This window comes from Boleophthalmus pectinirostris, unplaced genomic scaffold (assembly GCF_026225935.1).
Source record: "Boleophthalmus pectinirostris isolate CB_2022bp ecotype Guang Dong unplaced genomic scaffold, ASM2622593v1 HiC_scaffold_9, whole genome shotgun sequence".
Taxonomy (NCBI): domain Eukaryota; kingdom Metazoa; phylum Chordata; class Actinopteri; order Gobiiformes; family Gobiidae; genus Boleophthalmus; species Boleophthalmus pectinirostris.
The window spans coordinates 39,344,129-39,364,128 of record NW_026571541.1 but is presented as its reverse complement, the minus strand read 5'-3'; the positions used below and the strand labels follow the sequence as shown (position 1 = coordinate 39,364,128).

General features: G+C 47.8%; 1 protein-coding gene and 1 pseudogene across 1 annotated transcript in view; one reads left to right on the top strand and one right to left on the bottom strand.

Moving 5' to 3' along the window:
* Positions 1–8,125: 8,125 nt before the first annotated feature.
* The window catches only part of LOC110174767 (nucleotidyltransferase MB21D2), a 13,454-nt gene continuing 1,579 nt past the window's right edge, over positions 8,126–20,000 (bottom strand). Inside the window, 2 exon segments of the mRNA XM_055166607.1 lie at positions 8,126–11,790; positions 11,792–11,829. Coding sequence (XP_055022582.1) covers positions 10,546–11,790; positions 11,792–11,829 — 1,283 coding nt within the window. The 3' untranslated portion in view covers positions 8,126–10,545.
* Positions 12,226–15,339, top strand: LOC129412593 (E3 ubiquitin-protein ligase TRIM21-like; annotated as a pseudogene).

Here is a 20,000-nt window from a genome sequence, read left to right as displayed (position 1 = left end):
GACTGAACCAGGACTGAACCAGGACTGAACCAGGACTGAACCAGGACTGAACCAGGACTAAACCAGGACTAAACCAGGACTAAACCAGGACTGAAGCTTTAGTCAGTGTGAGTTGTTTGATTCCTGCCTCTTGTCTTTTCCACCTGGTGACATCATCAGGTGGCTTCATATTAGTCGGCAGTTTTAAGAGTCATGAGACCGGATCCGAGTCCAGACCAGAGACCGGAAAAACACTAATGGAATTTATCGACACACCTCAAGATTATGAGACACAGAGGAGCCAGAACTAAACCAGGACTAAACCAGGACTAAACCAGGACTAAACCAGGACTAAACCAGGACTAAACCCGGACTAAACCAGGACTAAACCAGGACTAAACCAGGACTAAACCAGGACTAAACCTGGACTAAACCTGGACTAAACCAGGACTAAACCAGGTCTAAACCAGGTCTAAACCAGGACTAAACCAGAACTAAAGCAGATCTAAACCAGGACTAAACCAGAACTAAACCAGGACTAAACCAGGACTAAACCAGAACTAAACCAGGACTAAACCAGAACTAAACCAGGACTAAACCCGGACTAAACCTGGACTAAACCAGGACTAAACCCGGACTAAAGCAGATCTAAACCAGGACTAAACCAGGAACTAAACCAGGACTAAACCAGGTCTAAACCAGGACTAAACCAGGATTAAACCTTCTTGTCCTGCTCCTGGGCCTGGTTCTGGTTCTGGTGTGAGGTGGATGAAGTTCTGGATCAGGTCAGACTAAAGCTGCACTCTGGAGTTTTTCTGATCACCGGGGCTTTGACTGAAGGTTCCACAGTGAAGCTTTAAACTCTCCACACTTTATTTACTCTGTTCCTGTGGATTTAACATCTCCAAGAACATCTCCAGAACATCTCCAGAACTTCTCCAGAACTTACTGAGGAACTTACTGAGGAACTTATTACGTCATGGTATTAGAACCTGTTCTCCACCTGTTCTGTTCTCCACCTGTGTCCCTCCATCGATCCTCAGACCGGGTTCAGTCCAGGTTTAGTCCCGACTCCCCTGGGACCGGATCTGGTTTCAGTCCAGAGTCCAGACCTGATCCAGACCATCTGATCCCAAATCAATACTCGAGAACGACACGAGTAAACACGAGCGTAAACACGAGCCGAGCCTGAACCAGAACCAGGTCTGAACCAGGTCTGAACCAGGTCTGAACCAGGTCTGAACCAGGTCTGAACCAGGTCTAGAGGAGTTATTTTGAAATGATTTAAAACCAAGGCTGAACCAGAACTTCACCAGGACTAAACCTGGGTCTGTATCAGGACTAGAAGAGTCTGGACCAGGACTAAAATCCAGATTTTACAGTGACTTGACTTTCCAGTGTTGACCTGATTTTGTGAGACGAAAGAAAAAGGCCCGGGCCAGTCCGGACCAAGAACTAAACCTCTGACCAAACCAGGACCAAACCAGGACCAAACCAGGAACCAGGACCAAACCAGGTCTAAACCAGGACCAAACCAGGACCAAACCAGGACCAAACCAAGTCTAAACCTGGTCTAAACCAGGTCCAAAGCAGGTCTAAACCAGGACGACACTAGGTCTACACCAAGACTAGACCAGGACCAACCCGGGTCTAAACCAGGTCTAAACCAGGTCTACATCGGGTCTAAACTCGTCTCGGTCCTTTTGTCTGCTCCGCCGCAGTCACCGACCTCCTCCCTGCGCGTTGCCCGGACGCGGCGCTCGTATCCCGGATCAAACTCGCAGCGTGTGCCGCTGTTTTGCTGCATCACACACGCACACATCCCATAATAACCACACCTATGTGCCGCTCCGGCGCCGCGGCGGCACCGCGCGCTCTCCGCGCTCTCCGCATTCTCCTCCCCGCGCGCACCGCCCTGTCCCCGGCTGCGCGCCGCTCTCCCCCCGCGGCTCCGGCTCCTCCGGCTCCTCCGGCTCCTCCGGCTCCTCCGGCTCCTCCGGCTCCTCCGGCTCTTACCTGACGGCGTCTTCTCCTTGCTCTCCATGCCGGCCGCGGTGCGCTGTGAGGCGGTGCGCTGTCCCGGTGGTGCCCTTGTCGTGCGGAGCGGGAGTTTCGGCTCTAGGTCCGCATCAAAGCCCGGCGGAGGCGCGCGGGAGGCGGGGGCCGCGGGGGGGTGACTCGGTGGTCCGGTGTCGGGTCCGGTGCCGCTGGTTCGGTGTCGGGTTCGGTGTCGGTGTCGGTCCGTACGTGACGCGCGTGCCGCTGATGCGTCTGTTGCTGCAGCTCGCGCGCCCGGACGGTGAGGAGCGCGGTGACGTCACTCGCGGAGGAGGCACCTCTGGGTGACAGCGGGTGATTGACAGGGGACCCGCTGCCGCTGCGGAGGCGGAGCGGAGCCGAGACCCGACATAAACCTGGACTAGACCCGGTCTGGACCCGGTCTGGACCCGGTCTGGACCTGGCTGAGATCTCAGACTGGTTCAGTGTTTCTCTGCAGAGCCGCGGCTCCGGAGCGGCTCAACTCAAACAGGAGCCTGTGGGTACAAATAAAACTGATCCCGAACCAGGACTCAGGACCAGACCCGGGACTAAACCAGGTCCCAGGAACCAGGACTCAGGACTCCCGGAACCAGGTAAACCAGGACTCGGGGCGAAGAACAAAGACAGAAATAAAAAGGACAAAACTCTTTGAACCAGGACTAAACCAGGACTCTGAAACCAGACTCTGGACTAAACCAGGACTAAACCAGGACTAAACCAGGAAACCAGGAAACCAGGAACCAGGACTAAACCAGGACTGAACCAGGACTAAACCAGGACTCAGGACTAAACCAGGACTAAACCAGGACTAAACCAGGACTGAACCAGGAAACCAGGACTAAACCAGGACTAAACCAGGACTGAACCAGGAACCAGGACTAAACCAGGACTGAACCAGGACTAAACCAGGACTGAACCAGGACTGAACCAGGACTGAACCAGGACTAACCAGGACTGAACCAGGACTAAACCAGGACTGAACCAGGACTAAACCAGGACTAAACCAGGAACCAGGAAACCAGGACTAAACCAGGACTACCAGGACTAAAGCAGGACTGAACCAGGACTAAAGCAGGACTGAACCAGGACTAAAGCAGGACTACGCAGAGGCTTTTCACGGATGTTTTATGTGTTATTGATTTTTTAATGTTTGCTCTGAGTCTGCAGAAGGTCCTGAACCGCAGCCTCCCAGTCCAGGTTTAGTCCAGGTTTAGTCCCAGTTTGAGGTCTTCTTGGGTTAATTAAAGCTTTGGCTGAACTGTCCCACTGAGTCTCCACCTGCTGCACTTCAGGCTGCCAAAATACAGAACCAAACCAGGACAAACCAGGACTAAACCAGGACTAAACCAGGACTAAACCAGGTCTAAACCAGGACTAAACCAGGACTAAACCAGGTCTAAACCAGGACTAAACCAGGCCTTTGTGGACTTTTCTGGTCTAAATGAAGGACTCAGATTCTGTGAGTTTCATTTTATTTTATTCAAGGTTTATTTACAGAAGCAGATCACATGACCACATCACGTGACGTCAGCTGACCCTCCTCAGGCCACGGCCACAGACACACGAACGGGACGAGGGTGACAGGTGACGAGGGTGACAGGTGACGAGGGTGACAGGTGACGAGGGTGACAGGTGACGAGGAGTAACGAGGGAGACAGGAGTGATGAGTGTGACAAGTCTGACAAGGGTGATGAGGAGTGTGACGAGGGTGACAGGTGTAACGAGTGACGGGTGTGACGAGGAGTGTGACGAGGATCGTGACAAGTGTGACAAGGAGCGTGACAAGTGTGAAGAGGGTGACGAGTGTGAGAAGGAGCGTGATGAGGGCAACAAGGAGTGTGACAAGGAGTGTGACGAGGAGTGTAACGGGGGTGACGGGAGTGACAGGTGTGACGAGTCTGACGAGGAGTATGACGAGTGTCACGAGAAGCGTGACAAGTGTGACGAGGAGTGTGACGAGTGTGACGAGGAGTGTGACGAGGAGTGTGATGAGTGTGACGAGGAGTGTGACGAGGGCGACAAGGAGTGTGACGAAGAGTGTGACGAGGGTGATGAGGAGTGTGACGAGGAGTGTAACGGGGTGACGGGTGTGACGAGTCTGACGAGGAGTATGACAAGTGTGACGAGAAGCGTGACAAGTGACAGGAGTGTGACGAGTGTGACGAGGAGTGTGACGAGGAGTGTGAGTGAGGAGTGTGACGAGGAGTGTGCGAGGCGACAAGGAGTGTGACGAGGAGTGTGACGAGGGCGACAAGGAGTGTGACGAGGAGTGTAACGGGGGTGACAAGGAGTGTGACGAGGAGTGTGACGAGGAGTGACGAGGAGTGTGACGAGGGCGACAAGGAGTGTGACGAGGAGTGTGACGAGGGCGACAAGGAGTGTGACGAGGAGTGTGACGAGGGCGACAAGGAGTGTGACGAGGAGTGTGACGAGGGCGACAAGGAGTGTGACGAGGAGTGTAACGGGGGTGACAGGTGTAACGAGTGACGGGTGTGACAGGTGTGACGAGTCTGACGAGGAGTATGACGAGTGTCACGAGAAGCGTGACAAGTGTGACGAGGAGTGTGACGAGGAGTGTGACGAGTGTTTCCTGTCTGGAGTGTGGTGGTGGTGGTGGCGGCGGCGGTTTGGATTTGTCTGTTTCTACAGTCTGGTCACATGACCTCTGACCCTCCTCAGGTCAGTTTCACATTTTCATGATTTATTTTCATTCAGTGTTTTTAAAGAGAAGGTCAAACCCTCACAAGAGACAAACCGGGTCTAAACCGGGTCTAAACCGGGTCTAAACCGGGTCTAAACCGAGTCTAAACCGGGTCTAAACCGGGTCTAAACCGGGTCTAAACCGGGTCTAAACCGGGTCTAAACCGGGTCTTGTGTTTTCCCTGTTTGTGGCTCTAAAACATTGGACAAAATCATAGAAAATCATTTCACATTTAAAGAGAAACAAATTGGTGCAAAATTCTGTCAAAATAAACAAAATGTACAAAAACTGTTCATATTTTCATTTGACACTTTCACAGTTTTACAGCAAAAGAATTTTAAATCCAACAAGATCTTTGCTCGAGTCCATGTGAGATCAGGTCACACTCAGGTCCTGCTGTTTCCTCTGGGGCCTAAAGGACTTCAGGTCTAAACCAGGACTGAACCAGGTCTAAACCAGGTCTAAACCAGATCCCAGAGCAAAGTGAGCGGAGACTCTTGAACCTCAAAAACTAAAACGTGTGAATCTGTTTTAGTGAATAAAACATCTTGAAAACGGTAAAAGTTTCGTGTTGATGTGAACGTTGGACCTCGACTTTAACGTAAAAATGTCTCGGTTTTGTGGCTTTCTCCATTTTGAACTTTTAGTCTGTCTCATTATTATCGTCCACGCTCTTCTCTCCAAGGTCTGTGAGTCCAAACGCGACTCCAGACCCGAGTCCAAACGTCCGAGTCCAAAAGTCCATCGTCGGTCCTCAGTTGTCGGTCGTCAGTCTTGGGGCAGCGTCTCAGTGACACAAACAGTGATTTTTTACATTCTGTGCAAAACTATTTTAACACATTTTCAGTAGATTTCACATATTTACAGCAGGTTCCAGACGCCGGGACCTTCAGCTCCACGAAAACCCAACTCCAGCTTGGACCAGACCACGGACGCCTCAGACCACAGAGACCTCAGGGACCAAACCAGGACTAAACCAGGTCCATGGGCATATACCATCATCGTTTACATGACGTTTTTGAGTTCAGAATTAATTGTTCTGAATTAATTTTTTTTTAAAAGTGAAAAGTGAGGACCTTCTGAACGCAGAAGGGAAGAGGAAGAACTCTAATCCGTGTCTCGTTCGTTCAGTCGTTTTTCAAAATAAAACCAAAAATAAGAAAATGAAAAAAAAAAACTATTTTCTTCATTATCTGTCTCCAAAACCAATATTTTTGTTTTATTTTGAAAAACTGATGAACAAACGACACTCGGGTTGAGCCTGGACGTCTGCAAACGAGATCTGTTTTTAACGTTTTTCAGGTAGAGACTTTTAAAAACCGTCAAACTGAGCCTGAAGTCTTTTGGTCTGGAGTTGGGTTTCCGTTTTTTTCCTACGGTTTTTAAAGGCATCGAGCAAAAACAGCGGGCACACAGTGAGAGTGCGGGAAAATACAAAAATAATCTGTGCACACGAACACAACACGCACCAAACACACACCAAACGCACCGAACGCAAACGCACTTCTGTGGCAAAGAAAGGACCAAAAGACAAGGCCAACGTGACACACAGGACCAGACTCAGGACCAGACTCATGACCAGACTCATGACCAGACTCAGGACCAGACTCAGGACCAGACTCAGAGACGGTCCGCCTTTTTCTGTGAGCCACAATGAGTCGACACCACAGGCTGATCCCATGACACCAGCACACAGAACCTTCTGAACTGAACCGGGTCTAAACCAGGACTAAACCAGGACTAAACCAGGTCTAAACCAGGACTAAACCTTTAGTTTCTTTCTCGTGACAGAAGAGTCTGAACTTTTTGTCAGTTTTTGTTTCATGTGGAGAGTTCCAGTAAATCCAGAGATCTGAACCATAAACCTGCACCTGTCACTCTGTCACCTGTCTCACCTGACGCTTCTTCAGTGTTCAGATGCTGGTGACACTTCCTCATATCTGTTGTTATTATTTGATCAATAAATATCTAGTTTGGTCCACGACTTAGTCCCAGTTTTTAATTTTGGCCTCTGTGAATTTGAGTTTGACTCTCCTGAAATAAACGTTTGTGCAGTTGACAAATTGAATTTCGCCTTTTGTCGTGGATTCTACAAGTCTGATTCATGAGCTGGTTTCACTTGGTGTAAACCGTGTGACCTCGCAGCATTAGGATTCGTTCACTTGACAGGAGGCGGGGACTTTTTTTATTTAACCAATCGCTGCTGTTTGGTCGTGACGTTTGTAATGCTCCAAATCATGTAGTTAGAAGAACAATAACGTCTTTCCCAGAGATAAAATTCACCAAACATTCTCTTTGTTCCGGTTTTAAATCCTCGGGGATCTGGGGAATCATTGCGACACACACACAGTTTGACAAAGTCGACCACACAACTCTTTTAAAATGTCTTGAAGAATGTGTGGGTGTCAGGGGGAAAGTCCTGGACTGGTTTAGGTCGTATCTCTCTGGATGGTCCTTCATTGTGAGGCTGGGGGACTCCACCTCATCGTCCGCCCCTCGTCTTAGTGGAGTCCCCCAGGGTTCAGTCTTGGGGCCTTTGCTTTTTGCACTTTACCTGCTCCCACTTGGAGATTTTTTTTAAAAAGACATGACTGCTCTTACCATTTTTATGCAGATGATGCCAGATTTATTTACCCATCGGAAAACAGAATCACTGGCCCTCCTGCTCGACTGTCGATCTGACGTCAAGGCTCAGTTGGCCTAAAACTTTTTAAAACTGAATGAAGCAGAGACTGAGGTGATGCTGTTTGGGACCAGCAGAACCCTCATGTGGGACACCTCAAAAATCTGTTTTAAAATCAAGTTTTTATCATTTGTGGCTTTTATCTGAAGTCAAACCATTTTTATCTTTTAAACTTTTTGAACAAGTCGTGCACACTTTTATTTCATCACGCCTGGACGACTGTAACGCACTTTATTCCAGCATCTCACAAAACGCACTTTACCGACGACAGTGAGTCCAAAACTCTGCAGCGCAACTTTTAACAGGAACAAAAAGAAAAGAGCACATGACCCCAATTCTCGTGTCTTTGCACTGACTTCCTGTTCATTTTAGAATAGATTTTAAGATTTAGTCGTTTGTTTTTAAAGCCTTGAATGTTCTGGCCCCACAGTGCGTCTCGGACCTCGTCCAAATTTATACTCCCACACACTCTGAGGTCTGAGGTCCAGCCCCAGCTCGTGGGGCCTGAGACGAGACTTAAAACCAGGGGGAGAGGATCTTCTCTGTGGTCGCCTTAAGCTCTGGAACAGTCTGGAACAGTCTGGAACGCTCTGGCTCTGGAACAGTCTGGAACGCTCTGGAACAGTCTGGAACGCTCTGGAACGCTCTGGAACGCTCTGGAACGCTCTGGAACGCTCTGGAACGCTCTGGAACGCTCTGGAACGCTCTGGAACTCTGAACGCTCTGGAACGCTCTGGAACGCTCTGGAACGCTCTGGAACGCTCTGGAACGCTCTGGAACGCTCTGGAACGCTCTGGAACAGTCTGGAACGCTCTGCCCCTCCACGTCCCAACAGCGCCCACTGTGGAGAGTTTTAAGTCTCGTCTTAAAACCCACTTTTATTCTCCGGTTTTTAACACCGCGTGAGTTGTGTGATCCTCTGTGTTTCTTATTTATTTTTTATGTATTTTTATTGGTTTTATTTATTGCTCTTCTAGGATTTTGCTCTTATTTTATTCGACTGGTTATTTTTATTGATAGTGACGAGCGAGTGGAGCCTCGTGAAGCATCGACACCTCAGTCACAATATCGTCTCAAATGGTTGGACGTGTCTGAGGCCTTGGAGAAACACTGACCTCTAGTGGACAAATTTAACCACTGGCACGATGCAGGTGTCTCAGCATCGATGAAGTATTGTTAGTGTAAGACAATAGTTGTGTGAAGAGCGACACCGAACTAACAACAACAATAATAATGATCATTTAAAATATGTAAAGAGCAACATAAAGAACATGCTGTAAATACGAAAGTAGGTGTTACCTTGTTAGGTGGAATTAGATCAAAATGATCCCAAACCATGGATTGATTTTTTCTACTTGTAGAAAAAAGAACTCGTCGAAAATGAAACAAATGCAAAAAGTCGGCAAAATCACCGCTAACGTCACACAACACTCCTCACTACCAACATTTTTAAGAAATATTGGTGCATCTTTTATACTGTAGCAGTTTAGCGCTCGTCAAACCACAGAAGTGCACCGAACACTCTGAACCAATCACAGAGCGGAACATTCGCCGAGCCAATGAAACGCTTCGATGCGCAGGGTTAGAGCGAAGCGCAGTCGGGGGAGGGACCCACACTTCCACACTTCGGTCACGTGAGCGGCTGCTGTGAGACGAGCTCCGAGGCAGAGCTTCAGAAAGAACGAGACGAGCTCCAGAGCTCCGACTCATTTGCCCGTCACTAATTATTGATTATTTTAGTAGTTTATTTTATCATTTTATTATTCTGTATTTGTGCAGAACTTTGGAAACTGTTTGTGAAAAGTGCGATATAAATGAAGTGGACTGGATTGGAACACAGAATGTTTGTGTTCGTCTACATCCGTCTCGACGCTTTGTCGCGCTTCACAGCTCACAGTGGATTGGTAAAATGTGCCGTCTACAACTTTTGGGCTTCTCTAAATCGTCGAGTGTTTTTTGATTCCTGACTTAGAGCTGGAGAGAAATGAGACTGAGCAGAGGCACTAGGGGGCGACAGACTGGATAAGTGAAACCCTCATCATGGGCCTGAATGATTCTGTTAATATTGATCCCACACTCAGAGCAGACGAACAGGCCGAGATACAAACACAAGCTGTAAACGTGTGTGTGTTTGTGTGGGTGTAGAGCGCCCCCTGCAGGCAGATACAAGGCACCAGCATCTGAACACAACTGAAGAAACACCTGAGAAACGTCTTAGAGCAAAGAAACTTTTGACCAGTCGACAAATTCAATTTTCTCACCCGTCTCACCCGTCTCACCCGTCTCACCCGTCTCACCCGTCTCACCCGTCTCCGCTCGGGTTAAAGTCGAGTGATTCTCATGTGCTGATGCGACGGGAGCTCAGCCAATAGGATTGTGTTTGTGGGCGGAGTCTGGCACCTGATTGGAGGGTAAAGGCTTCTGTGGGCGGGTCTTAGAGAGAGAACAGTCACTTTAGCTCACGGAAAGTTCCAGGTCTGAGGTCTGTGTCGGGTGCCCCTCCCCCCGTGCGTCGGGTGTGGTGTTTCTGTGAGCTAAAGTCCGTCTCTCGGGCAGACTGCAGTAAAGGCTTCTGTTTGAAGGATTCTGTGGTGAGGAGAAAAATCTGCTAAAAAAAACCAAAACATCAACTCGAGCTGAAATCAATTAGACCCAGAATCTGGATTTGGAGTTCTTATAAACTGAAAACGCGGCCGACCCATTTGTCTGTTTTCATTTTAAAACTCCTCTGTCACAAACTGACTCTTTAATCCACGTTCTAGTGTTTTAGTGTTTCTAATGTTCTAATGTTCTAATGTTCTAATGTTCTAATGTTCTACTGTTCCTCGTCACACAGAGCTGCAGTCGCGTTTGTTTCATTCACATGTTTGAGTAAAACTTTATTATTCGTCTGTCTCCATTGTGCCTCCAGCTCGAGCTAAAAGTGCAGGTTTGTGTGTGAAACATGTGAATGAAACAAAAAAAAATACGGGTCCAGGTCTGAGTGTGACCAGGAAACCACATCAGAACATCAGAACATCAGAACATCAGAACATCAGAAATCAGAACGTGAGAACGTGAGAACGTCAGAGGATCATTTCCGTTAAAGTCCAGACTCTGAGCGCCTCCAGCTCGTGTGATCGTCGTTTCAAGAGTTTGAGTTTCAGAAGAATTTATCATCGATGCGAAAGTGCGGCCGGGTGACGTCGTCGGGGTTGATGAACACGGAGATGGATTTCCCGGGGTTTTCGGTGACGAGCTGCTGCAGCTTTTTGGCCAGTCGGTCGTCGGGCTGAGAGTCGCCGCCGGCGTCGGACTGCGGCGAGGGGAGGGAGGCGGAGCTCCCGCGCCACTGCAGCTCCAGCGTCAGCCTGTAGGCGGCCCTGGCGTGCTCGATGGCGGCGGCGTGCTCGATGGCGGTGCGCAGGTGCTCGGCGGGGTCGGAGCGCACGGAGCAGAGGCGGCGGGCGTGGAGCAGCGCCGCCTCGTCCGACAGGTGCTCGAACATGTTACACTGAGGGATGAAGTAGTTCGGACACGTCTTGTTGACCAGGCAGTGCTGCAGGTCGTCGATCAGCCCCAAGAGGAAGTGGGCGGAGCTATCGTCCTGGCACAGGTAGGAGGCGGGCAGGCGGTCGCACGCCCACAGCATGGCGCTGCGCAGGTGGTACGGGCTCACGGCTTTAGGGCGGGACAGCAGTTTGATGATGAGGGCCTTGCAGGCCTGGTACGCCTGCATGAGCGACGGCGAGATGCACTTCTTCAGCTGCACCTCGCTGCGGGCGAACGACAGGCGCCACTCGTTCTCTTTGCGCCCTTTGTGCGAGCAGGCGGGCACCAGGTAGAACCCGCTGATCACCTCCTCCTCCGTGATCTTCCCGTCCCAGAAGTGGTTCTCCATGAGCCAGGACTGCGCCACGGCGGGCCAGCCTTTGAAGGACACCACGGGCACGATGTCGTAGAGCATCCGGCTGCTGCCCACGCCCAGGATCACCGAGATCAGGGTCCCGCTGCGCTCCACCCGCTCCACCCGGGGCACCCCCCTCTGAGGCTTCTTCTGCACCTCCGACAGCACGCCCGCGATGGCGCCGTGGAACCAGGACGACACCAGCGTGGGGGAGAAGAAGAAGTTGGTGGCTCCGCTGATGTGGTCCACCACGGTGCAGCAGTCCTTCCACTTGGAGATGGTTCCTTCGTCGAAGAGCCGCAGCGAGAGCCACGAGTGCCCCAGGGCCGAGTGGCGCATGTCCAGGGTCACGGGCTGGTTCCGGTCGTGCAGTTTGAGGGCGGGCACCAGCAGAGTGAAGTCCATGTCGTAGTCTGTGCCCCGGGCGTAAACCGTGAGGTCGTCGAGGTCCAGGTCCACGACGCCCTCGCGCACCCCCCCCGACAACAGCAGGTACTCGTTTCGCAACGGGCAACTTCTGATCCAACTTCTGCACCATCCCTGGAGACACAGACAGAGGACACGGATCAGACTCAGACAAACTTAAAGCTGCACTGTGTAACTTTTCTATCACCTGTTCGTTTCTATGGCGACGTCACAGTTCTGCCTGAAATGTTCCACAGTGTGACATTAAACGACTTTACATTTATTTGGTTTAAGAGTTCATTAATCCCTATGATCACCTCTCCACAGATCTGACCTGGAACTGTCTGATTGTGTCTCCATGAAGATAGAAAGGTTTAATGCCCTACTGTGGAACATTCCAGACAAATCGATCAGGTCTAAACAAGAGGGGCTGGTTGTGCACACGTCTGACACACAGAGACAGGAGGACGGGAGGGCATCTGACACACAGAGACAGGAGGACGGGAGGGCATCTGACACACAGAGACAGGAGGAGGGCAGGACACAGCAGCTCCTCCCTCTGCTCAAACACACTGAACCAGGAAACACTCTGCATTTGCTCAAAGGCACCTCAGCGGAGTCAAACCCTCAACACACAAACTACAGGTCAGTGCTACTACTACTACTACTACTAACTACTACTACTACTACTACTACTACTACTACATCTCCTCCTCCTGGTTCTTGTACTTTTACTGTAGTACTTCTTTAATGGGACTAAAGTTCAGTCAGATTCTGCTGTAGATTCTGTTGTTGATTTGGTTCAGTTCAACTTTAGTTCTTCTTCACTTTTTTACTCAGAAGTTGTTTGTATAAGTTTGTTTTTGTGGAAGATGAATGTAATATTATTGAAGTGAGTGACTGTAAACTCCACAGTCTGACTCTGATTCAAGAAAAGCTGCTCACTCTGTAGTTCAGACTCAGATCTCACCTGATCCTCTCACACCTTTATGCTCCTTTGAAACATGAACTTTGAACATGAACATGAATAACACGACTATAAAAACATAAACCACAATCTCATGTCAGTGTCACAAAGATCACCATTTCACAGATACTTTTACTCCTACTCCAGTAATATTTGTAGTGAAGTAGCAGTACTGTTAGTGGAGTAAAAGTTGTGTTTCCTCTTCCCACTGTGAGTGAGTCTAAAGTGACAAAAGCTTCTGTGACTGAAATCTGAAATGATTTGAACATTTGTTTCTTGCGGCTCCTTCACGTCTCATTTAGTTTGTCTCATTTTTGTGTTGCTTTGAAAACTCCACATTTGGATTATTTCATGTTTTGTTCTTCACGTTACATTCACTTCAGTCAAAGCACGTTTCCTTTTGCTTGTGTTTATTGCAGTGAAAAACAAGCCTTGTTTCTTTGAGCTCGCATCTCCACAGACCTGACTCTTATCACCCAGATACCACCTGATCACAAGAGTCACAACTTCAACAACAAGTGACTCTGAACAAATCAAATGTGACCTTTTCTCAACACTTGTGCTTAGAAAAGTGACGGCGATGTCATCTTCAGGACACTGTGGTGTTTTTGAGCTCAAATGACGTTCTGTTGTTTTTATTGTCGTCATGGTGACGTTGAGTCTCAGCCTTTTCCTTAAACCGTGTTCGATATCAGTCACAAACAGTCTATGGTCACAACACAAACTTATTCTTCTAGTCCAGTCTTCCTCACCACATCCTCCTGAAGCCTTCCAAAATAAAAGCTCTTCACCTCTTTCCTGTCACAATAAGAGTCTTCACTTTAGTCTGAGTCACTATTGTTGCTCTGTTTCAGACATGTCCTCCACCAGAGACCAGAGCTCTGAGGAGATGTTCCTGTGCTCCATCTGTCTGGAGGTGTTCTCTGAGCCAGTGTCCACTCCATGTGGACACAACTTCTGCCGACGCTGCATCTCTCAGGCCTGGGACACTGATGGACCCTGCACATGTCCTGTGTGTAAAGAGATGTTCCACAGAAGACCACAGCTCAAGGTCAACACGCTCCTGAAGGAGGTGGTCTCAGCGTCTAAGCTGGAGAAGAAGAAGAGCAGATCTATGGAGAACATGCCCGACTTTAAAGAGGTGCAGTGTGACGTGTGCTCTGAGCCCAAGCTGAAGGCCCTCAAGTCCTGCCTGGTGTGTCTGTCCTCCTTCTGTGAGAGCCACCTCCAGCCTCATCTCACAGTCTCTGGGCTGAAAAGACACCAGCTGATGGAGCCTGTGGAAAACCTGGAAGACAGGATGTGTCCCACACACCAGCGCCCCCTGGAGCTCTTCTGTGACACTGACCAGAGCTGCGTCTGTACCGTGTGTGTCCCTCTAAAGCACAAGAACCATGAGCTGTTGTCTCTGGAGGAGGCGTGTGAGCGCAGGAGGTCCTCTCTGCTGCAGACTCAGGCTCAGAGCCAGCACATGGTGGAGCAGAGGAGGCAGAGATCCTGGAGATCCAGAGGCTCCTGGAGCTGAGTGAGACAGAGGCCGTCAGAGAGAGGTCTGCGGGGCTGCAGGTCTTCACTGCTCTCATGCAGTCTGTTCAGAGGAGTATGGACCTCTTCTTAGAGGAGCTCCAGGAGAAGCAGAGCCGGAGCCACAGACGAGCCCAGGATCTGCTGCAGCGGCTGAAGCAGGAGATCTGTGATCTGGAGCAGAGCAGCGCTGAGGCCCAACGTCTCTCACGCTCTGAAGACCCCCTCCACTTTCTACAGCGCTGCCCTGCACTCACGCCCCCTGCTGGGCTTAAGGAGTGGAGCAGCGTGAACTTTGAGCCGGAGACGTGTGAGGGCAGTGTGTCCCGGGCTCTGTCTGAGCTGAAGAACAGTCTCCCTCAGGAGTTTAACAAACACTTTAAAGAACTGGCCTCAGAGTCTAAGAAAGCTGAGCTGAGGAGAGCGCAGCAGAGTGCGGTGGAGGTGACTCTGGACCCAGACACCAATCATCCTGCTCTCGCTCTGTCTGAAGATCTCAAACAGGTTCATCACACTGATGTGTGGAAGAAACTCCCAGATTCTCCTCTGAGGTTTGATCGTGGCTGTTTGTGTTTTAGGAAAACAGAGTTTTTCTTCAGGCAGGTTTTACTTTGAGGTTCAGGTCAAAGGGAAAACAAAGTGGGATTTAGGAGTGGCCCAAGAATCCATCAACAGGAAGGAATCATCACTTTAAGTCCTGAACATGGACTGTGGTGCATCATCTTAAGAAACAAAGATGAGTACAAAGCTTGTACTGATCCTTCCTGTCCGTCTGTTTCCTCAGAGAGCTCCTCAGAAGGTCGGGGTGTTTGTGGACTATGGGGAGGGTCTGGTTTCCTTTTATGACACAGATTCTGCAGATCTCCTCTTCTCCTTCACTCGCTGCTGCTTCAGGGAGAAACTGTTTCCATTTTTCAGTCCTGGTTTAAATTCAGGAGGTTCAAACTCTGCTCCTCTGGTCGTCACTGCAGTGGAGACTTTGAGTCGTGACAAAGTACAAAAGTAAAAGTAGTGAACTTAAAGACGGGGATGTGACTTCTCTGGACTATTAACTGTAACACAACAGATTTAGATCAACATGTTCCTTTTGTTGTTTTGTCCTCCCTCCTTTTGCTCCTCGTGCTAAGTCACTCCCCCTTCAGAGCCACATCACAACAACAACAGAGTCACATGACCACTCTGTCATTTATGTTTTAAGGAGTTTTTTGTAGAACGTCCCGTTAATGTTTTTCTATGTAAATGTGTGTTTCATAAATTTGTTCCATCACCAAATCTTCAACAACAAACTCCACAAAGGAGAAACATTCTTCATCAACAATTTATCCACAAATATCAAGAGAAGAAAGAACAAAACTTAAAGAAACAACGAGACTCATGATTCGCCGTTCAGACTTTAGAATCTGTGTGTCGTTCGTTCATTTGTTTTTCAATATAAAACCAAAAATAAGAAAATGAAAAAACAAGTTTTCTTCATTATTTGTCTCCAAAACCAAAATGAAAAAAACAGAAAATGATTCATTTTTTCAGTTTTTGATTTTGTGTTTAAATGAAAAATGGAAAAAAACAGATAACGACCGTTTCCCGTTTACCGGAACCAGAGCGGGACTGAGTCTGGGACCAGACCAGAACCAGACCCAGACTGAGACCTGAGCGGGACTGAGACCAAGACCAGACCAGAACTGAGACCAGGACTGAGACCAGACCGGGACCAAAGCAGGACTGAGACTGAGACCAGACCAGGACCAGAGCGGGACCAGAGCGGGACTGAGTCTGGGACCAGACCCAGATTGAGACCCGAGTGGGACTGAGACCAAGACCAGACCAGAACTGAGACTGGATCTGAGACTGGGACCAGACTGAGACTGAGACCAGGCTCGGACCCCGCAGAGGCTCGGAGTCAAAGCTCGGAGTCCACTCTGGTTCTGCTGTGGTCCCGGTCTGGTCCTCGGTCTCAGTCCCAGTCTGGTCCTGGTCTGGTCTCGGTCTCAGTCCCAGTCTGGTCCCGGTCTGAGTCCCAGTCTCAGTCCCAGTCTGGTCCTGGTCCTGGATCAGTCCTGGTTCAGTCCGACATCTCAGTCACTGAAGTCACGTAAACAGGAAACGGTCGTTATCTGTTTTGTTTTTTTTCCATTTTTCATTGAAACACAAAATCGAAAACTGAAAAAACGAATCATTTTCTGTTTTTTCATTTTGGTTTTAGAGACAAATAATGAAGAAAAACAAATGAACGAGTTACACACGGATTCACCAAACTCACAACCCAAAACCACGACATGTGTTGACGTCACATGACTCTGATCTGATCTTCGTTCATCACCTCCACGTGTCACAAACCTTCTTCTCCTCACGTGAAAACTGCGTCTGAAATCTTTCTACAAAACTTCACCACCAAAAACCTCCTCCTCCTCCTCCTGAAAACAAATCATCTGTTCATGTTCTGGCAGCAGATTTAAAACCTGCAGCTGCTCGATGCTTCGTCCACGTTTAGGAGACGTTTAAAGTTCACACACACAAGTCACATTTAACTGGAAATGTGAACGAGTCACAAAAAAACAGAATAGAGCTTTAACCTTCAGACTGAACGGAGACTTTTACTTTACTGAACTAAACTCACGTTATGATCATGAATAAAACAGAAGGAACTTGTTCACTCAGACTCATTCTACTTTTGAAATTAACAACAGATTTGATGATGTGGAGATTTGCACAGACACAGATTGGTGAGAGTGGTGGTTTAATGTGAGAGTCTCTAGGACCATAAATCTGGTTTTAGTTCAGTCGTTCACTAAAGCCTCGTCCTCCTCGTTTTTTCTTCTTCTTTAAATCCTGACGTCAGCTCCAAAACAAAACATGACTTCATGGTTTTATTAATAATTCATCGTCCACATGACCTGACAGAGAGACAGGAGCGCTCCTGACAGAGAGACAGGAGCGCTCCTGACGCAGAGACAGGAGCGCTCCTGACAGAGAGACAGGAGCGCTCCTGACAGAGAGAGACAGGAGCGCTCCTGACAGAGAGACAGGGGCGCTCCTGACAGAGAGACAGGGCGCTCCTGACAGAGAGACAGGAGCGCTCCTGACGCAGAGACAGGAGCGCTCCTGAGAGAGACAGGAGCGCTCCTGTCTCTGCGTCAGGAGCGCTCCTGACAGAGAGACAGGCAGCGCTCCTGACGACAGAGAGACAGGAGCGCTCCTAAACCAGGACGCAGAGACAGGAGCGCTCCTAAACCAGGACGACTAAACCAGAGACGGAGCAGGACTGAGCCAGAACAGACTCAATACTCGATACCAGGATGATCCCATCATGAAAAAATAAAACCGTCTTCTGACTTTGTTTAAACCAGGATCTAAACCAGGCTCTGATTTTACTAAACGATTTAAACCAGGACTAAAACTAAACCAGAACTTTACTTTAAACCAGGACTAAACCAGGTTAAACCACTACTAAACCAGGTCTAAACCAGGTCTTTACTAAACCAGGACTAAACCAGGACTAAAACCAGGACTAAACCAGGACTAAACCAGGACTAAACCAGGACTAAACCAGGACTAAACCAGGACTAAACCAGGTCTAAACCAGGACTAAACCAGGACTAAACCAGGACTAAACCAGGACTAAAGCAGGACTAAACCGTCCTGGATACACTGCGGTGTTTTTTTGGGTTAATAAAATCAGGTCCTGTCTAAATGAACGAAGATTCACCAAAATCTGCACCAGTGTTTTAGTCCAAACCAAGACCAAGACCAGTTCGAGACCACGGGGTCCCGAGACCGAGATAAGACCGAGACCTCCGAGGACCAAGACCGAGACAAGACCGAGACCTTTGAGGACTGAGACCAGGACAAAACCAAGACCTCCGAGGGTCAAGACCGAGACAAGACCGAGATGTTCAGGACTGAACCAGGACTAAACCAGGACTGAACCAAGACTAAACCAGGACTAAACCAGGTCTAAATTGAGCGGAGTCCGGGTCAAACTCTGAGCTCTTTTTAATATTGAAAAGTGAAATCCGAGTCGGGGCCTGAGCCTCCCGTGTGTTTCAATCTCAGATTATCTCAGGGATTAAACCACCGGACGCTCTGGGATTTAAAGTCACACTGTGGAACTTTCTGGACGAGGCACCTGAGCGAGAAACAAAGTCCTGCGGGTCACACGGGGTTTGTCCAGGCGCCGGGTTCAGGTTTCAGTCGTGGTTTTGTGTTTTTACGGACAGTTGACGTGTGGGACATGGGGGACGTGGGCTTGTGGGCGGAGCCTCGTACAGCAGGGTCCAGGAGAGATCTCTAGATGACTCAAACCTAGAGACCCGACCAGAGCTGGACACATTAGAGTCGGTGGAGAGGACGACCCATAATGCACCGTGTTTATTGTCGTATATTGGACTTAATCACATGATCAAAATTTAATTAGTGAAGTTTCAGAAGTGATTGTTTCATTTTTGTATAATTTTATTGTTTTTAATGTTTTTTTTTATTGTGTGTCTTAATTGTTGTTTGCACAGTGACCCTGAGTGCCCAGAAAGGCTCCTTTAAATAAAATGCTTTTTTTTTTTTTTTTTTCTGCACTTTTTTTTTTTTTTTTAAATCAAATATGGCTTTTTTTTTTTGTATGTGTATGTTTTTTTTTTTTTTTTGAAAGTATAATCAAAAAATTCATAAAGTAATTATTATTTAATTATTATTAATGATTAATTATTAAAATACTGACTTTATTCTCGAAAAATTACAACTTTATCCTGGTAAAATTATGACTTTGTTCTAAAAAAATGTCGTCTTGATTCTGGTAAAAATTATGACTTTATTTTCATAAATTTACCACTTTATTTTTGTAAAATTACGACTTTTTTTTTCGTCCCGGAAAATTATAACTTTATTCTGGTAAAATCACGACTTTATTCTTGTAAAAATTAAAATTTTATTCTTGTAAAATTATGACTTTATTCCTATAAAAATTTAAATTTTATTCTTGTAAAATTACGACTTCACATCGAAATGTTACAACTTTATTCTGGTAAAATCGTGACTTTATTCTTGTAAAAATTGAAATTTTATTCTGGTAAAATTATGACTTTAATGTTGAAATGTTACGATTTTATTCTCATACTGCCAACATCATTTATTGTTTTTATCTGAGTTGTCGTACAAATAAACCAATAAAACATGAAGACAAATCAATCACCAAATAATGGAAAAATAAATAAAAATAAAAAACATAAAATTAAACACATTTCAGTTTTTATTTCTGCCCGACCAAAATGTTCCTCAAAACTTCAGACGAGTTTGTGAAGAGGAACAACGAGCGTCGACATGAGAGAAAAAAGAGAAACACCTCGTCTTTAACCAGGACTTAAAGCTGCACTGTGTAACTTTTCAGGACTTTTGTGGATCGGTCACGTCACTGCTCCGTCCGGAATGTTCCGCAGTGTGACTTTAAACAGCTCCACTTTACATTTACTCAGTCACAGGAGGATTCAGAGTCAAAAACACAGAGAAAAACAGCGGCGCCTCTCCACAGATCTGACCCAGAACTGCGCCTGGTTTGGTCTCCGTGGAGATAGAGAGGTTTAATGCCGCACTGTGGAACATTCCAGACCAAGAAATAATCATCATTTCCATGGAGAAAAGCGTCTGAAGGAGCCAAAACCAAGAAAAGTTACAGTTACACAAAACGGCTTTAACCAGGACTAAACGAGAACTAGACCAGGACTAGACCAGGACTAAACCAGGACTAAACCAGGACTAAACCAGGACTAAACCAGGACTACACCAGGACTAAACGAGAACTAAACCAGGACTAAACCAGGACTAAACGAGA